Source organism: Melitaea cinxia, chromosome 18 (assembly GCF_905220565.1).
Source record: "Melitaea cinxia chromosome 18, ilMelCinx1.1, whole genome shotgun sequence".
Classification (NCBI taxonomy): Eukaryota; Metazoa; Arthropoda; class Insecta; order Lepidoptera; family Nymphalidae; genus Melitaea; species Melitaea cinxia.
This window is the reverse complement of record NC_059411.1, coordinates 2,013,337-2,027,420: the sequence shown is the minus strand read 5'-3', so window position 1 is coordinate 2,027,420 and position 14,084 is coordinate 2,013,337. Positions and strand designations below refer to the sequence as shown.

The 14,084-nt window shown below is 32.5% G+C and overlaps 2 protein-coding genes across 2 annotated transcripts; one reads left to right on the top strand and one right to left on the bottom strand.

Moving 5' to 3' along the window:
• Positions 1-1,815: 1,815 nt before the first annotated feature.
• Positions 1,816-5,588, top strand: LOC123662265 (succinate dehydrogenase [ubiquinone] cytochrome b small subunit, mitochondrial-like). Its single transcript, XM_045597132.1, has 4 exons — positions 1,816-2,001; positions 2,462-2,610; positions 3,466-3,650; positions 4,834-5,588. The coding sequence occupies exons 1-4, from the start codon at positions 1,971-1,973 to the stop codon at positions 5,027-5,029; spliced, it is 561 nt and encodes a 186-aa protein (XP_045453088.1). The 5' UTR covers positions 1,816-1,970; the 3' UTR covers positions 5,030-5,588.
• Positions 5,589-6,406: 818 nt separating this feature from the next.
• On the bottom strand, positions 6,407-12,373 carry LOC123662264 (phosphatidylglycerophosphatase and protein-tyrosine phosphatase 1). Its single transcript, XM_045597131.1, has 6 exons — positions 12,289-12,373; positions 12,063-12,209; positions 11,567-11,647; positions 8,484-8,587; positions 7,108-7,216; positions 6,407-6,571 (listed from the first exon to the last, which is right to left on the bottom strand). The coding sequence occupies exons 1-6, from the start codon at positions 12,289-12,291 to the stop codon at positions 6,449-6,451; spliced, it is 567 nt and encodes a 188-aa protein (XP_045453087.1). The 5' UTR covers positions 12,292-12,373; the 3' UTR covers positions 6,407-6,448.
• Positions 12,374-14,084: the final 1,711 nt, after the last annotated feature.

The window sequence follows — 14,084 nt, the reverse complement described above, 5'->3', positions numbered from 1 at the left end:
TAGGGATCCATACTAAAACTTCAATAATGTAACCTAAGGGATAAAAAAATAACCTAAAAAATTCCTTCCATTGCGTGCGCTTCAAAAACTAATGATAATAGAAATATATAATGTAGTAAGACTTTATAGAACACATCATTATCTACAATAATTTTATTTGCTTGCAAACGAAAACCGACTTGAATTACATCGACAAGTAATACAATATACGTAATATATACGCGTTATCAAAGGTTACTCAAAAAGTTGTTATCAGATCTCGATGAAATTTAAACGCGACCACATGATAAACATCAGCTTTCTGTTAAATTAAAAATCATCAAAATCGCTTCACCCAGTCAAAAGTTCTGAAGTAACATACATAAAAAAATACAGTCGAATTGAGAACCTCTTCTCTTTTTGGAAGTCGGTTAAAAAGTGTCGCGACAGCATATGTCTAACTATTATAATTATGTCACAATACGTTTGGTGCAACGTTGTTGTGCCAAACAATGCAATAAACGATTTAAAGTTAACCCACATTTTGAGGAGTTGATGATATACACGGTGATGTCAACGAAACAGGAATAGGGAACGTAGCATTAAAGGCATCATAGATGATAGATTGTGCCTGTCATCTGCTAGATTGAATGATTTGTTGATGACTCTGAAAGGATGGATTTAAAATTGTTAATTTTGAAAGTTGATAAATCTAAGCTTCATTTCACTACTATAACTAAGGTGAACCATATCTTGATTATCTTGTACATGAGACAAAAAAAAAACCTACGGGACAAAAACAGTGTGGCGTTAGTGTTGATTTGGTTCCCTCGACTAATTTCCTTCTATTGTTCGCCAACACTTTAAAGTTAGTGGTATTGATATGATCTGAACAAATTAATAGTAATGCAACATCTTAATAGTAATGCATATTTTCATAACCATGCGGACGTAGTCGCGGGCAACAGTTAGTGTATTATAAAACAAAATCCCCAAAAGTGTATGTGATCGATTCGCTCAAAATCTACTGAACGGATTTTCATGCGGCTTCACCATTGGAGAGAGGGCTCCACCATTGGCAAGAGGAAGGTTTACGGAACGACTAAGCCGATTTTGGTGAGAGTTTCAATGGAAGTTTGCCAGGAAAACTTTGTGACACACTAATTTCAACGCGGGCGAAGCCGCGGGCACCGCTAGTATAATTATATTTATCAAAAAAGCTAGCAATATATTTTAAATAAATCAAAATCTCAAAAATGTCTGTCTCCTCTTTTGCCTTTGACGTTTTTATCGATAACTATCTACAAACAAACCGGTAACAACATTATCGCTCGGTGACAGTGACTTCTCGGAAATAGACTCCAATCAGTCGCTCGACCGATCCGCATATTGTATGAGGGCGAGCGGCCTGTGTTGGTAAACAAATCGAGTTAACATAACCGATAATATTTGTAATTTTTAAGTTCAAAAAAGGTTTATAAGAAGTATACAAGTAATAATGTGATTAAAAAATACTTACGTATGACAGGTAACGCCACGTTTTAGTAAATTTGACGTGGCAAATTTCTTTTGCAGCAAAAAACAGAATGATTTGACATTTTTTGAAGGACGTTGATTCAATCGCGCAACGGCGCAATTAGATTTAGTCTAGTGATCAATGCGGCTGCAACTAGTTTTATTGTACGCATATGGCCACTTGGCCTTATACCTTGACAGAGGGGAACGCCTGTGAATGGCTACTCCCCTCCGTGTTGCTCTTTGCTTAAAATATTTTACTAGTCATTCTATGTTGCCATATGTGATTTTACTTGACTTGTGCTTTTGACACTTCCTCTAACCAGTCTGTGGCCACTTGACACTTGAACTCCTGTAAGTTGACAGATTGTGTTAATGTGTTTTTATCACACGAATTTCGAAATAATCTTCGGTTTGTGGCCATAATTTATGATTGTATAAAGTGTCGCATTTTATTATACAGAAATATTCTTATCATGGCTTTCTCTATGTTCTTACGCACACCAGGTAAATAGAATTTAAGCTTCGTATCGATTTTAACCAAAAAAAGAATTACATAATACTTGTTATTATTGGTTGAAAGTCTTAAAGTGAAGTGGATTCCTTTTATTTTTAATGTAAACCTTATCAGAAACTGCTATTTTATTACCTATAATGTCACTAAAGTTAAATAATATAAAAGTTATATTAGAATAACCAAAAAAATAAACGATACATATTTTTAAAAGTTAAAAATACTCTCTGTTTATTAGTAATGTAAAATTAATCACATAGGATAAGAGCAATTTTTAATTATTATTTTTTTAGTTTTAGAATTTTCTATAAGTACCTACTGGGACCTACATTCTATAAGTACCTCTCTTGATAATTTATTAATTAAAATAAAACTTTTTCTCCAACCTTTACTATATCAAAATTATCATTTCCGTATGCTCTAGATAATTCTACTTCAATTTTTACTTTCTAGCTTGCACAAGTCGACTTTTGTCGCAGCATATGATGAGACTGGGAACACAACCTGCCCTAAAGCCAATTGAAACCCATCGTACCATAGCAACCATCAATTCACTCAAGAACACTTTGTTGAAGACTGAAACTACGCCAATCTTAAATTCGGTAAGAAATTTTGATGAATTTTTCCTTAGAAACAATTTCTAATATGGTTTCTAAAATAACATTATAAAACAAATAGCAAATATTTCGACACCAACAATTTATACTACGTCAACTTGAATTTTGTAAAGTTCACTTTTATAACTTAGTATAGACTTAGCTTAGTATAAATATCTGGTGTTGATTTGATGTAGAGCTTTTATTCAGAAGTGGTTCCTTTACAATTCACTTATTATAAATTCTGTAATTATAAAAAAAAAGTAGTAGTTTAAAGATTCATGTTTTTAATAGGTGTTCTCATATTAAATTTTGTTTTCTGTAATTGTACTTTTCATTAAATCAGTAATAAAGTATATTTTTAGCTTCATCATTACAGCCTATACAGTCCACTGCTGGACATAGGCCTCCACAAGTTTACGCCAAAAATGACGTGAACTCATGTGTTTTGCCCATAGTCACCACGCTGGGCAGGCGGGTTGGTGACCGCAGTACTGGCTTTGTCGCACCGAAGACACTGCTGCCCGTCTTCGGCCTGTGTATTTCAAAGCCAGCAGTTGGATGGTTATCCCGCCATCGGTCGGCTTCTTAAGTTCCAAGGTGGTTGTGGAACCTTGTTATCCCTTAGTCGCCTCTTACGACACCCACGGGAAGAGAGGGGGCTTTTAGCTTAAATCCACATAAATACATAGTATCTAAAATTTTAAACAATTCTTTGCTAACCAACCTTTAGTTTAGGTTTTTTTTTATAGGTTAGGTAATCCATCTGTCAAGAAGAGTTGTAAAATATCTGTTATGTTTTAGATATAACAGTAATGTTTAACAGTGTAATTATATTGTTATTATATTTTCCATTTTCAGGTGCGATCATTCCGCACATCAGCTGTACGTTTAGCCAGTGAGAAAGGCTCGGATCACTCCAAACTGTGGGTGGTTGAGAGGGTAACGTCCGCAATACTTATTCCGCTAATTCCCTTGGCATTGCTCTCACCGAACAAGGTGCTGGACTCGCTTCTGGCTATTACGATTACAGCCCATAGTTTCTGGTAAGTTAATCTTTGGTTTGATTTGAGTTTGATGGGGTTATTTTTATTGCTGACAATTAGTCTATTCTTCGTAAATTCTTGTAAAAAATTTGATCAAGTATTTAAATAATTGAGTCTTGTTAATAAAATACTTTTCCGACGGTAGGGATAAGGGTTTTCATAGAGATAGAGGGAGTCTCAGTTTCATTTTTAACTGACTTCCAAAAAAGGAGGAGGTTCTCAATTCGACTGTATTTTTTTTTTTTTTTTTTTATGTATGTTACATCAGAACTTTTGACCGTGTGGACCGATTTCGACAAATTTTCTTTTGATCGAAAGGTGGTGTGTGTCATTTGGTCCCATTTAAATTTATTTGAGATCTAACAACTACTTTTCGTGTTATATCTAATAATGCGTTTTTACTTGATGCTTTTTTCGTCGACCTACGTTGTATTATACCGTATAACTTTCTACTGGATGTACCGATTTTGATAATTCTTTTTTTGTTAGAAAGAAGATATCCTTAGTTTAGTACCATGATAAGGAAACTAGGATCTGATGATGGGATCTTAGAGAAATCGAGAGAAACTCTTGAAAATCCGCAATAACTTTTTACTGGGTGTACCGATTTTGATAATTATTTTTTTGTTGGAAAGAAAATATTCCTAGTTTAGTACCATGATAACGAAACCAGGATCTGATGATGGGATCCCAGAGAAATCGAGGGAAACTCTTGAAAATCCGCAATACCTTTTTACTGGGTGTACTGATTTTAATAATTTTTAATTTAATCGAAAGCTGGTGTTTGTCATGTGGTCACATATAAATTTTATTGAGATCTGATAACTACTTTTTGAGTAATCTTTGATAACGCGTAATTACTTGACTATTTTTTCGTCGATCTACGTTGTATGTTGTCGTCGATGTAATTGAAGTCGGTTTTTTTTTCGTTTGCGAGCAAACACAATTATATTTTTAGGTAGGTTTTTGTAGGTCAAGTTACCGACAATATGATTATCTTAAAAAAGTTGTTGTTAGTTGACATTAGCGATTTATCTTGTTACCACTACATCTTAGTAGATTTAAAGACACATGAGTCTAATAGTGAAATATGGAATTAGTTTCTACAAAAGGAATAAACTAATTGACAGAATGCTCTAATTATATGATGCATTAGTTTAAACGTGTTTTTGTTAATTTTCAGGGGTTTGGAAGCAATCGCAGTTGATTACGTACGAGCGAGTATTTTCGGTCCTGTCATCCCTAAGATCGCCATCGGCCTTGTCTACCTTATTTCGATCGCGACCCTCGGAGGCCTTTTTTACGTCATCACTCATGACATCGGAATAGCCAACTCTATCAAACAATTCTGGGCTATCAAGGCTGGACAGAAAGAGTAAAGTATTATTAGAATATTTTTTGTGGGCAACACATCTTGTAATTTGTTATCTGTTGCATAATGACGTGTTAAATGATTATCTAGAATAGTAAGTTAAAAAGATTAGTTGTAAAATGTTGTAAATGTATTAATTTCAATTTAAAAAACTTATTTTGCATATAACTTTTTCGTCCATTCTTATTTTTTTTAATTTTTGACATAGCTGCTTAGTGTTGCTACTTATTAATTTTATTCCTTGGCAAAGGGAGAAAAATTTTGTTTCTAAATTACCTGATAGTGTTAATAGGTACTTAATGAAAAGCGTGATTGTTAAACAATTTTCTTTTAACAAAACTATGGTTCTCCATTATCATGAAATGATTTGAACGAATTATCGATATTTTATTAGTTAAGTGCGTTTTTTCTAGTATCAAATCTTTTCGAAATCAAATGACTGCCTAAATGAAAAAACCTTTTTATAATGTATAAATAATTTTATTGTGTTTACGATTCTAATTCAAGACCTTTTAACAGATATGTGAAATAATTTATTCTAAAAATAAATTTGATATAACTGGAAATATTTTGTTTTAATATTAATTTTGCAACAAACTATCAAAATGCTCCTTTAATATAAAATTATTCAGAAAGAATGTTACGACTCCGTTTGGCACTAAGGATCCATCATACAATTTATATTTAATAATTATGTTTGCTCGAAAACGAAAAAAACCGACTTCAATCACATCAACAAGTAGTACAACGTAAGTAGACGAAAAGAAATTAACAAAGGCATTAGTTGTCGCTATGATTTTTGAAGGTTTACCTAGATTTCTCTGATTCCATCATCAGAACCTTTTTTCCTTATCACGGTACCACACTTGGGATATCTCCTTTCCAACAAAAACAGAATTATCAAAATCGGTTCATAAACGAAGAAGTTATCCCTGAACATACACACACACACATATATATATATATATATATATATATATATATATATATATATAGGGTCGAATTGAGTAACTTCCTCCTTTTTTGAAGTCAGTTAAAAAATAAGTACTATTTGGTTTGACACAAATTAGGGATGTCAATTTTAAATAAGGGAACAAAGTATGTTATATTATTTTATTAAGCTTTAATAAATCAGAAAATAATATACAATTTATTACTTTTAATTCATTTAAACTACCCAAAAGTATTAAATAAATAAATCTTTATTAAATTACATCTTTGATATAAACACTATTCAAACATAACAATTATGTTAAAAATTATTCAGTTATAACTTGCATATCCGCTTTTCCTCTTTAAATTACGTAGTCAAAATCAATAAAAAAAAAAAACATTGTGGCGGCAGAAAAACTTTCTAATATAGAAAGTTGTCAATTGTCTATGGTATATGTTAATATATCTATATATTATCTATACAACAGTATGGTTATGTCTGTACATGTGTTTTGTAGAAAATATCGAGTGCTTGCCACTGCTTCGTGTGAAGGAGTATATGTGGACGTCTGGCTTTCATATGTTCTACTGCTTCTTGTGGCGACCAACCGTTTCTCTGGAAAAATATTTCTTGGCCTTAGCTTTTTTTCTTTGTTGTCGTGGCTATAAGTGAATTCTAAACGTATTAACTAGTTGGTATTGCTTTTGGTTAAGTATTAAAGGGAAAAATATATAAAATAGGTCAGAATTCAGTTAAAATATCTAAAGCTTTGTTTCTTCTTATTAAACTGCCTTTATGTGCTGGTAAAGTCTTCATTAAAAGAATGTTAGTAAAAATAATCTGCCTTTTTGCAAAATGAAATGTTTGACACCTTCTTGTTCTTCAAGATCTTAATATATGTACCTATATAATAAATAATAAGTGCAAACATACATGCATTTGTATTCGCGAGTAGGCGTGTGCGTGAGTGTGATGTGTGTGTTTCTCTCTCTTTCCCTCTTTGTTTGGGTGTGAGTGTGTATGTTGCGTGAGTATATATCTATTTGTGTTGCTTATGTGCGCGTGAGTTCACGTGTATGGGCGTGCGATTGTAAATTTTTGTGCATGTGTCTTTGCATGTTGTTGTTGCAAATATCTATTTTGACACTAACCATCATGAGATAGCAGCCGACGAGGGTAGCGCTACGCGTGCGGCCTGCCTTGCAGTGTACGTACACTCGACCCTGCTCCGTGGCCGGCTTGTTGTCACTTGGTAGGAAGCTGGTGACGAGTCGGTGTTTTAGTCAGTGATCAACAAATTATCACAATGAATACTCAATTCATACCACTATTGAGGTAAGGAAAAACCTGCTCAAAATCTGGAGCAGTCCGACTTCTCAACTTTAGAGAAGATCACAGTAAAATAATACTGCTCCCAAGCAGTGTTGTGTTCCTGTGGTGAGTGAGGTGACCAGAGATCTTGGGGAGGGTCCGGTGTAGGGTCAGCAAACGCGCTTATGATGCTTCTGGTGTTGCAGGCATCTGTAGGCTATGGTAATCGCTTACCATCAGGTGGGTCGTACGCCTGTTTGTCGACTTAGTTGTATAAAAAAATTATTACATAAATACAGGGCATTCGACTCCTAACTACGTTCTATCCTTCCGTGTACAAACGAGCTACTTTAATAGACCCGTTCTGCATGGTACCTTTCGTGAACACGCCTTTAAAAGAAAAATTACTGGAGACTAATTATGGAGCAGCCCGACTGGGGTAGTACCTCGACCTTACAGAAGATCACAGCAAAATAATACTGTTTTCAAGCAGTATTGTGTTCCTGTTGGTGAGTAAGGTGACCAGAGCTCCTGGGGAGGGGGGGATTGGGTCGGCAACGCGCTTGCGATGCTTCTGGTGTTGCAGGCGTCTATAAGCTACGGTAATCGCTTACCATCAGTTGAGCCGTACGCTTGTTTGCCGACCTAGTGACATAAAAAAAAAAAATGACGAGTATAGCTAAAAAAACTGCGTTTTGGAAAGAATTATTCTCTTCGTAGAATGTGATTTATTGTAAATTATAGTGGTGATTGTACGGTTATGCAGAAGTACCTTGCCAAAGTAGCTCGTATATTAGGACAAAGTAAAATTTAAAAAAAGGCTAGGATTTTTTTTCATGTGGGACGTGATCTGTTTACACCTACATAAGCTTCCATTTGAAGGAACGTAGTTAGGAGTCGAACACCTGTATACTTCTGCGGAACGTATCGTCTGTTTTGAGCATAGATCCAGAGACATGTTCTATTTTTACTGAGGTATGAAACCATCGTTATGAATATGACACTAATATCAAATTTAGAGAATGCCCAATTTTTGCTACATCACTACATCCCAGACAATCAATGTTCTGTACACAACACCATTCTGCAATTCAAATTGTATTTACTCTTACGGGAAATAAGATAGTAGTAGGATCGGATTAAAATATATATTTATATAATTATAGTTTTAAAATATAATTTCTATATGTCAACGCGCCTATATTTTTAATCTCACCGATTAATAAATCGTACGCCTTCATAAAGCTTGTCCTGGTCAGGGGCTTCGAAGATGTCAGTCGTGGCCAGTTGGAGAAACTCGACACCGTGTTCCCGCCATTTCTGCAAAATCGTTTTTAAATCGTAGATTTAAAAAAAAACTTCAATTGATACATTACCTAGTTTTTCTATAAAGAATTAACTACTTAAACCCATTAACACGCCACGCACACGCCATTTATTTATCTGTATTCGATCTAGAAGCTTCCTACATCTTAAACTCTAATATGTTCTAATTATTTAGTCTTTTTTACACGCTTTTTATTACCTTCACTTGTATGTTTGTAACCGACTTTAGCGATGACCGATGACAATAAACTAATTTGATAAGATTTTCTACTTTTTAGTTTTGTTAACCGACTTCCAAAAAAGGAGGAGGTTCTCAATTCGACTGTATTTTTTTTAATGAATATTACTTCAGACCTTTTGACTGGGTGGATCGATTTCGACAAACTTTCTTTTAATCGAAAGGTGGTGTGTGTCATTTGGTCCCATTTAAATTTATTTGAGATCTAACAATAACTTTTCGAGCTACATCTAATAATGCGTTTTATGTGACGCTTTTTTCGTTGATCTACGTTGTATTTACCGCATAACTTTCTACTGGATGTACCGATTTTAATAATTCTTTTTTTGTTGGAAAGGGGATATCTCTAGTTTGGTACCATGATAAGGAAACTAGGATCTGATGATGGGATCCCAGAAAAATCGAGGAAACTCTCGAAAATCCGCAATAACTTTTTACTGGGTGTACTGATTTTGATAATTTAATCAAAAGCTGATGTTTATCATGTGGTCACATATAAATTTTATTGAGATCTGATAACTACTTTTTGAGTAATCTTTGATAACGCGTAGTTACTTGACTATTTTTTCGTCGATCTACGTTGTATTATTCGTCGATGTAATTGAAGTCGGTTTTTTTTTCGTTTGCGAGCAAACACAATTATTTATTTATAAAAGCATGTTTTTTTTTACTATTATTTGTTATACACATGTTAATTTTTCTTTTTCTTTCTGAGCTTCATTATAATTCCTAAACGTAAAGAAAACAAGATTTTGATTTATAATTACGATATGCAACACGCGACAAAAGTTTTTAAAATTAGAAAAAATGACAATAGACATTAACATAACAAATAAATCAACACACATTGATAACTGTAGTAAATACACATGCTCCTATTTTTATTCAAATCTTAAGACTTTGTGATAAGTGCTTAGGTAGTTTTTTCTGTCGGTCTTGTGATCTAACCTTCAGATTGTATCAAGCTCAAGGTTCCACAACACACTAACAGAACACATTATTGTTTGAAAACATAATTGCAATAAAACTTTGGAATTACGTTTTTATTTCTTTTTTAAATTTTTTGGTGGATGTCATGAGATTGTGGCGTAAGGGCTGCGGTTTCTGTCACGTTAATTTTAAAAAAAAAGCCTATAGACTTCCTCGGTAATCCAAACACAAAATTGATTTTAAAATTCGAACCAGTAGTTCCGTAAATTGGCGCGTTTAAACAAGCCAACAAACTTTTTAGCTTTATCTATACTAATATCATAAAGCTGAAGAGTTTGTTTGTTTGTTTGTTTGAACGCGCTAATCTCAGAAACTACTGGTCCTATTTGAAAAATTCTTTTAGTGTTAGATAGCCCATTTATCTAGGAAGGTTGAAGACCAAAAGTAGCGGAGCACCAATGAAGAATGTTTCAAAATCGGCGGTTCTTTTTTCCTTTTGAGAGCTTCCGCTGCGTGCGCTGTGAAAACAGCTAAAGTTTTGCAAAAATCATGTATGACAGAATTGATCCTCTTTAAAAGTTCTAAAAAAAGTCTGCGACAGCATATACCTATCTATCTTTTAAGGTTAGCTCACTATAACCTTTTTTATGCAAATCAAGTTTTTTCCAAAATATTGTATTATTGCGAAGATGTTTTTATAATTAATCCTTAGCTAAATAAATACGTTATTCATCACAAGTATTTAATTTGAAACAAAATAGCCTTTTACATAATTCGATTTCAATGAGTATCTCAGGAGATATCGCAATTTTTAAATAACATCGCAGCAAAATAATGATCAAGTATTGCGCGCGTCTCTGTTCCACGCGAACGAAGTCGCGCGTAGACGCTAGTATAATAATATTAGCACAGATTGTGATATTTATGAATAATAAAAAGAAAGATATTTAAGGATAAACAAATGTAATGGGTTTTTTTGAAGTAAAACGCATTATTAGATATAAATCGGAAAGTACTTGTCAGATCTCAATTAAATTTAAAATGGGACCAAATGACATGCTTCCTTTCCACCTATCGATTAAAAAATTTTTATCGAAATCAGTCCACTCAGTACAAAGTTCTGAAATAACATACATAAAAATAAAAACAATCGAATTAATAACCTCCTCCTTTTTTGGAAGTCGGTTAACAGACAACATTGCTAACCTAACGTATATGTCATTACAATAGTTGTGATAATTGAAAAGACAACATGTTGTTGCATTATACTGTGCTAAATGTGATTCATTTGTTTCACTGTATGTAAGCCTTCAATATAAAATTTACCTTTATCAAAGAAAAAAGATTACATCTGTAATGAGATTATCTGTGTAAGATTACTTCTGTAATGTCCAAACAAGCATTACTTTGATATAGAATCTGCCTTAAAAAATGTTATCAAAATGAATAAAAAAAGTTTTACTCAACTACACTTTTTACTTACAATTATATTATTTTTAAATTATTAAAAGAATTATTTTCAAGTTTTATAAGCTTAGACAAGCTTATAAGACTGCCACTATATTTTGAGCTGGAAGATCTAAAATGGAATGCACTTGCCTAGAAATTTATTTTCGCATACCATACACCATACAGTCAGAATAGTATTATTATTAAAAGAATAAAATTAAAAATATTATATATAAATAAGGTATATAATTTTAAATATATGGTTCATTGTTTTTAAGAAAGGAGGTAAATGAACATATGACTTGATGTTTATTCTTATTGATGTTTTTGTATTTCAAACTGATTCTGTCACATACCTCGGCGTCATTCGAGAATATCTTCAACTCGTACGTTTCATTCATAGAAACGACTCCTTTTACATTTTCTTCTTCAATCAACTGAAATAATAATATTAACTTTTACTGAATAGTCAAAAACAAGTTTTGCAAAAATTTGCTTAAAAATTAGTTTTCTCAACCTAAGTATATTAGTAATTTAAAAAAAAATTGTTACATAGTTCATTTTTACTGAGAATATAAAAAGGTAATAGAATTTGTTGTATTATTCTTGTCTGGACTATGCAATGAAAAATAATATAAACCATAGCAAACATTTTATCATCAAACCGCTTAAGACAAATATTGTATTACGGAGTTTAATAAATACCCTACTATAATTACCCTTATTTTTTTATTACTGTAACAAAAATCGAACTAAGCTACGTGTCATTGTTTTTTATTTTAAAATTTAAATCAGAAAGTAACTAGGTTTATTACATTTTTTTAAGTTTACAAAAATCTCTATAAAAAGTACCTGTTTAGTCATCGTTTGGAAAGGCAAGGCACCCAGGATAACAGTATCATCCATTCTATCGTACCATCGCCTGCTCGTCACCTTCTCCATCAGGACATTGTACAGGAGTGTGGGATAGAAAGTAACTCGAGCGAACATCGCTGTGGCCTGTCAAAATACAGTTATATTAAACACGTATACTCGAGCGGCACTCTACGAAAACATTACACTAGTATGCCGTTTGTACCATGGTGAAAGCTGATGACTCGTTTTCATGGAGGGGAGAAATTTAAATTCAAGTATAGTCCCGTTACGAAATGTCGATGGGAGTTGTGACAGCATCTGTCAAACTCAAAAGAGTAAATTGTCACTTTGATAGTGACACATCTGTTCAGAAATCAGATTTAAATAGATAGATTCATTTGGTGTATTGTATTAATTTTTTATCTACTACTGACTACGAATGACTAAAGCGAAGCGAAACGATTTAAGTAATACCTAATTTCTTGTGCTCAAGAATCAATCTTAACTAACAAATTACAAATATAACAAAAAATACGTATTCGAAATGAATGCGTAAAAGTGAACAAATGCTTATCGTTATATATTTAAATAAATTAATATCGTTAAAATAAGTATTTAACATACTCTTGTTTTTCACTCAAATCGGTTTAGATAGTTGAAAACAGACGATGGGCCGCGTTTGATAACCAAAGGGTTGAAATGACGATAATACACTCACTCACGGGCAGGCTCGACGCGCCAGGTTCTATTATAGTAGTCACGGGATCTTCAGTTAAAACTCTGGAGTGATGAGTCTCATCTCACGATCTAATTTCATCTAATTTCTTCTCATCAGATGGAGTTCAGTTCATGCAATCATTCATAAAAAATGTCCAGCTTTAACGTAACATTGTAATTACACCTATTTTTGTAACTTTCATTGGATTGTGTTATATAAACGTAATTTTTGTAAAACACCGTTTTAGTTGTATTTTTATGATGTAAATTTAGCTTCATACATGTAATCAGCGTCTGGGATAAATTACACCTTACGCTTTTTGTAGCAACGTTAAGATACGTGTTTTTTTGTACAATTTATTTATAAGGCGCTACTTAATGTAAAATTTAAGTTATATTTCTTTTTAAAAAATAAAAATATAATTTCTTTTTAAAAAATATAAATAGTCCAGTGAAAAAGGCAGTGAAATTTATTATTGTCAATTCATTAATACGTTTTCTCATAAAAATTTTTGGGTAGATGGTATTAAAAAATTTAATCAAAGTCCACTTTCTAACCATCTACTGAATTAAATTCGTAAGTTTCCCAGCATAGATAAGCAAACTAGCTTTAGACACGAACGTCACGTCAAAAGGTTTCTATTAACTATTTTTGTAATTATCTTCAAAACGATTATATAATTGATTTGATTTTTAAATGCCTTTATTAAATCACGTACCTAAGTTGACAATTGTTAAACAAAAGCTCACTTATTGTTAACATAATATTTATAATACATTTTTAGGCTAACTCACCTTTACAAACATACACGTTGAAACACGAAAAAGTAATTATAACATGTTTACACAAAAACATTTCACAGGTATCAGTATTTACTATAACAATCGTATGAGGCGTTTGTAAAACGTTGCACATTTTTTAAATTTACACTTAATACTTCGAAAACGATTATTTGTTAATAATAATGTTAATAATAATGTTATGTTGTCAATTTTTGATATGATATTCAAAAATATTTGTTATTGTCAAATCTACGTGATTAGTATTTGTATTTATTTAGGCGCTGAGTAAATGGCAGCTCACTACAAGCAAGTGTTTCCAAGTCTGTATAGGGACTATTAAACATACAAATCCTCTCTAATTAAACACTCAAGGAGTTAGTCGCACCGATTATAACGCCCTAAAGATGCTTTAAATTTGTTAAAAAATTATTATATAATAACTTTAAAAAACTATTTTTTTTTTTTTTGTAATTTTCGCCATAGACGTACAGAAAATACAATAAATGCTTTGAAATCATT

Bases quoted from the DNA above. Each gene is read 5' to 3' on its own strand.
- LOC123662265 (XM_045597132.1), top strand. From the start codon at position 1,971: ATGGCTTTCTCTATGTTCTTACGCACACCAG. The intron at 2,002-2,461 runs GTAAATAGAATT...TTTACTTTCTAG, and splicing joins TATGTTCTTACGCACACCAG to CTTGCACAAGTCGACTTTTG. The intron at 3,651-4,833 runs GTAAGTTAATCT...GTTAATTTTCAG, and splicing joins ATTACAGCCCATAGTTTCTG to GGGTTTGGAAGCAATCGCAG.
- LOC123662264 (XM_045597131.1), bottom strand. The intron at 11,648-12,062 runs GTACTTTTTATA...TTATTATTTCAG, and splicing joins TCCAAACGATGACTAAACAG to TTGATTGAAGAAGAAAATGT. The intron at 7,217-8,483 runs GTGAGATTAAAA...ACTCGTCACCAG, and splicing joins GGCGTACGATTTATTAATCG to CTTCCTACCAAGTGACAACA.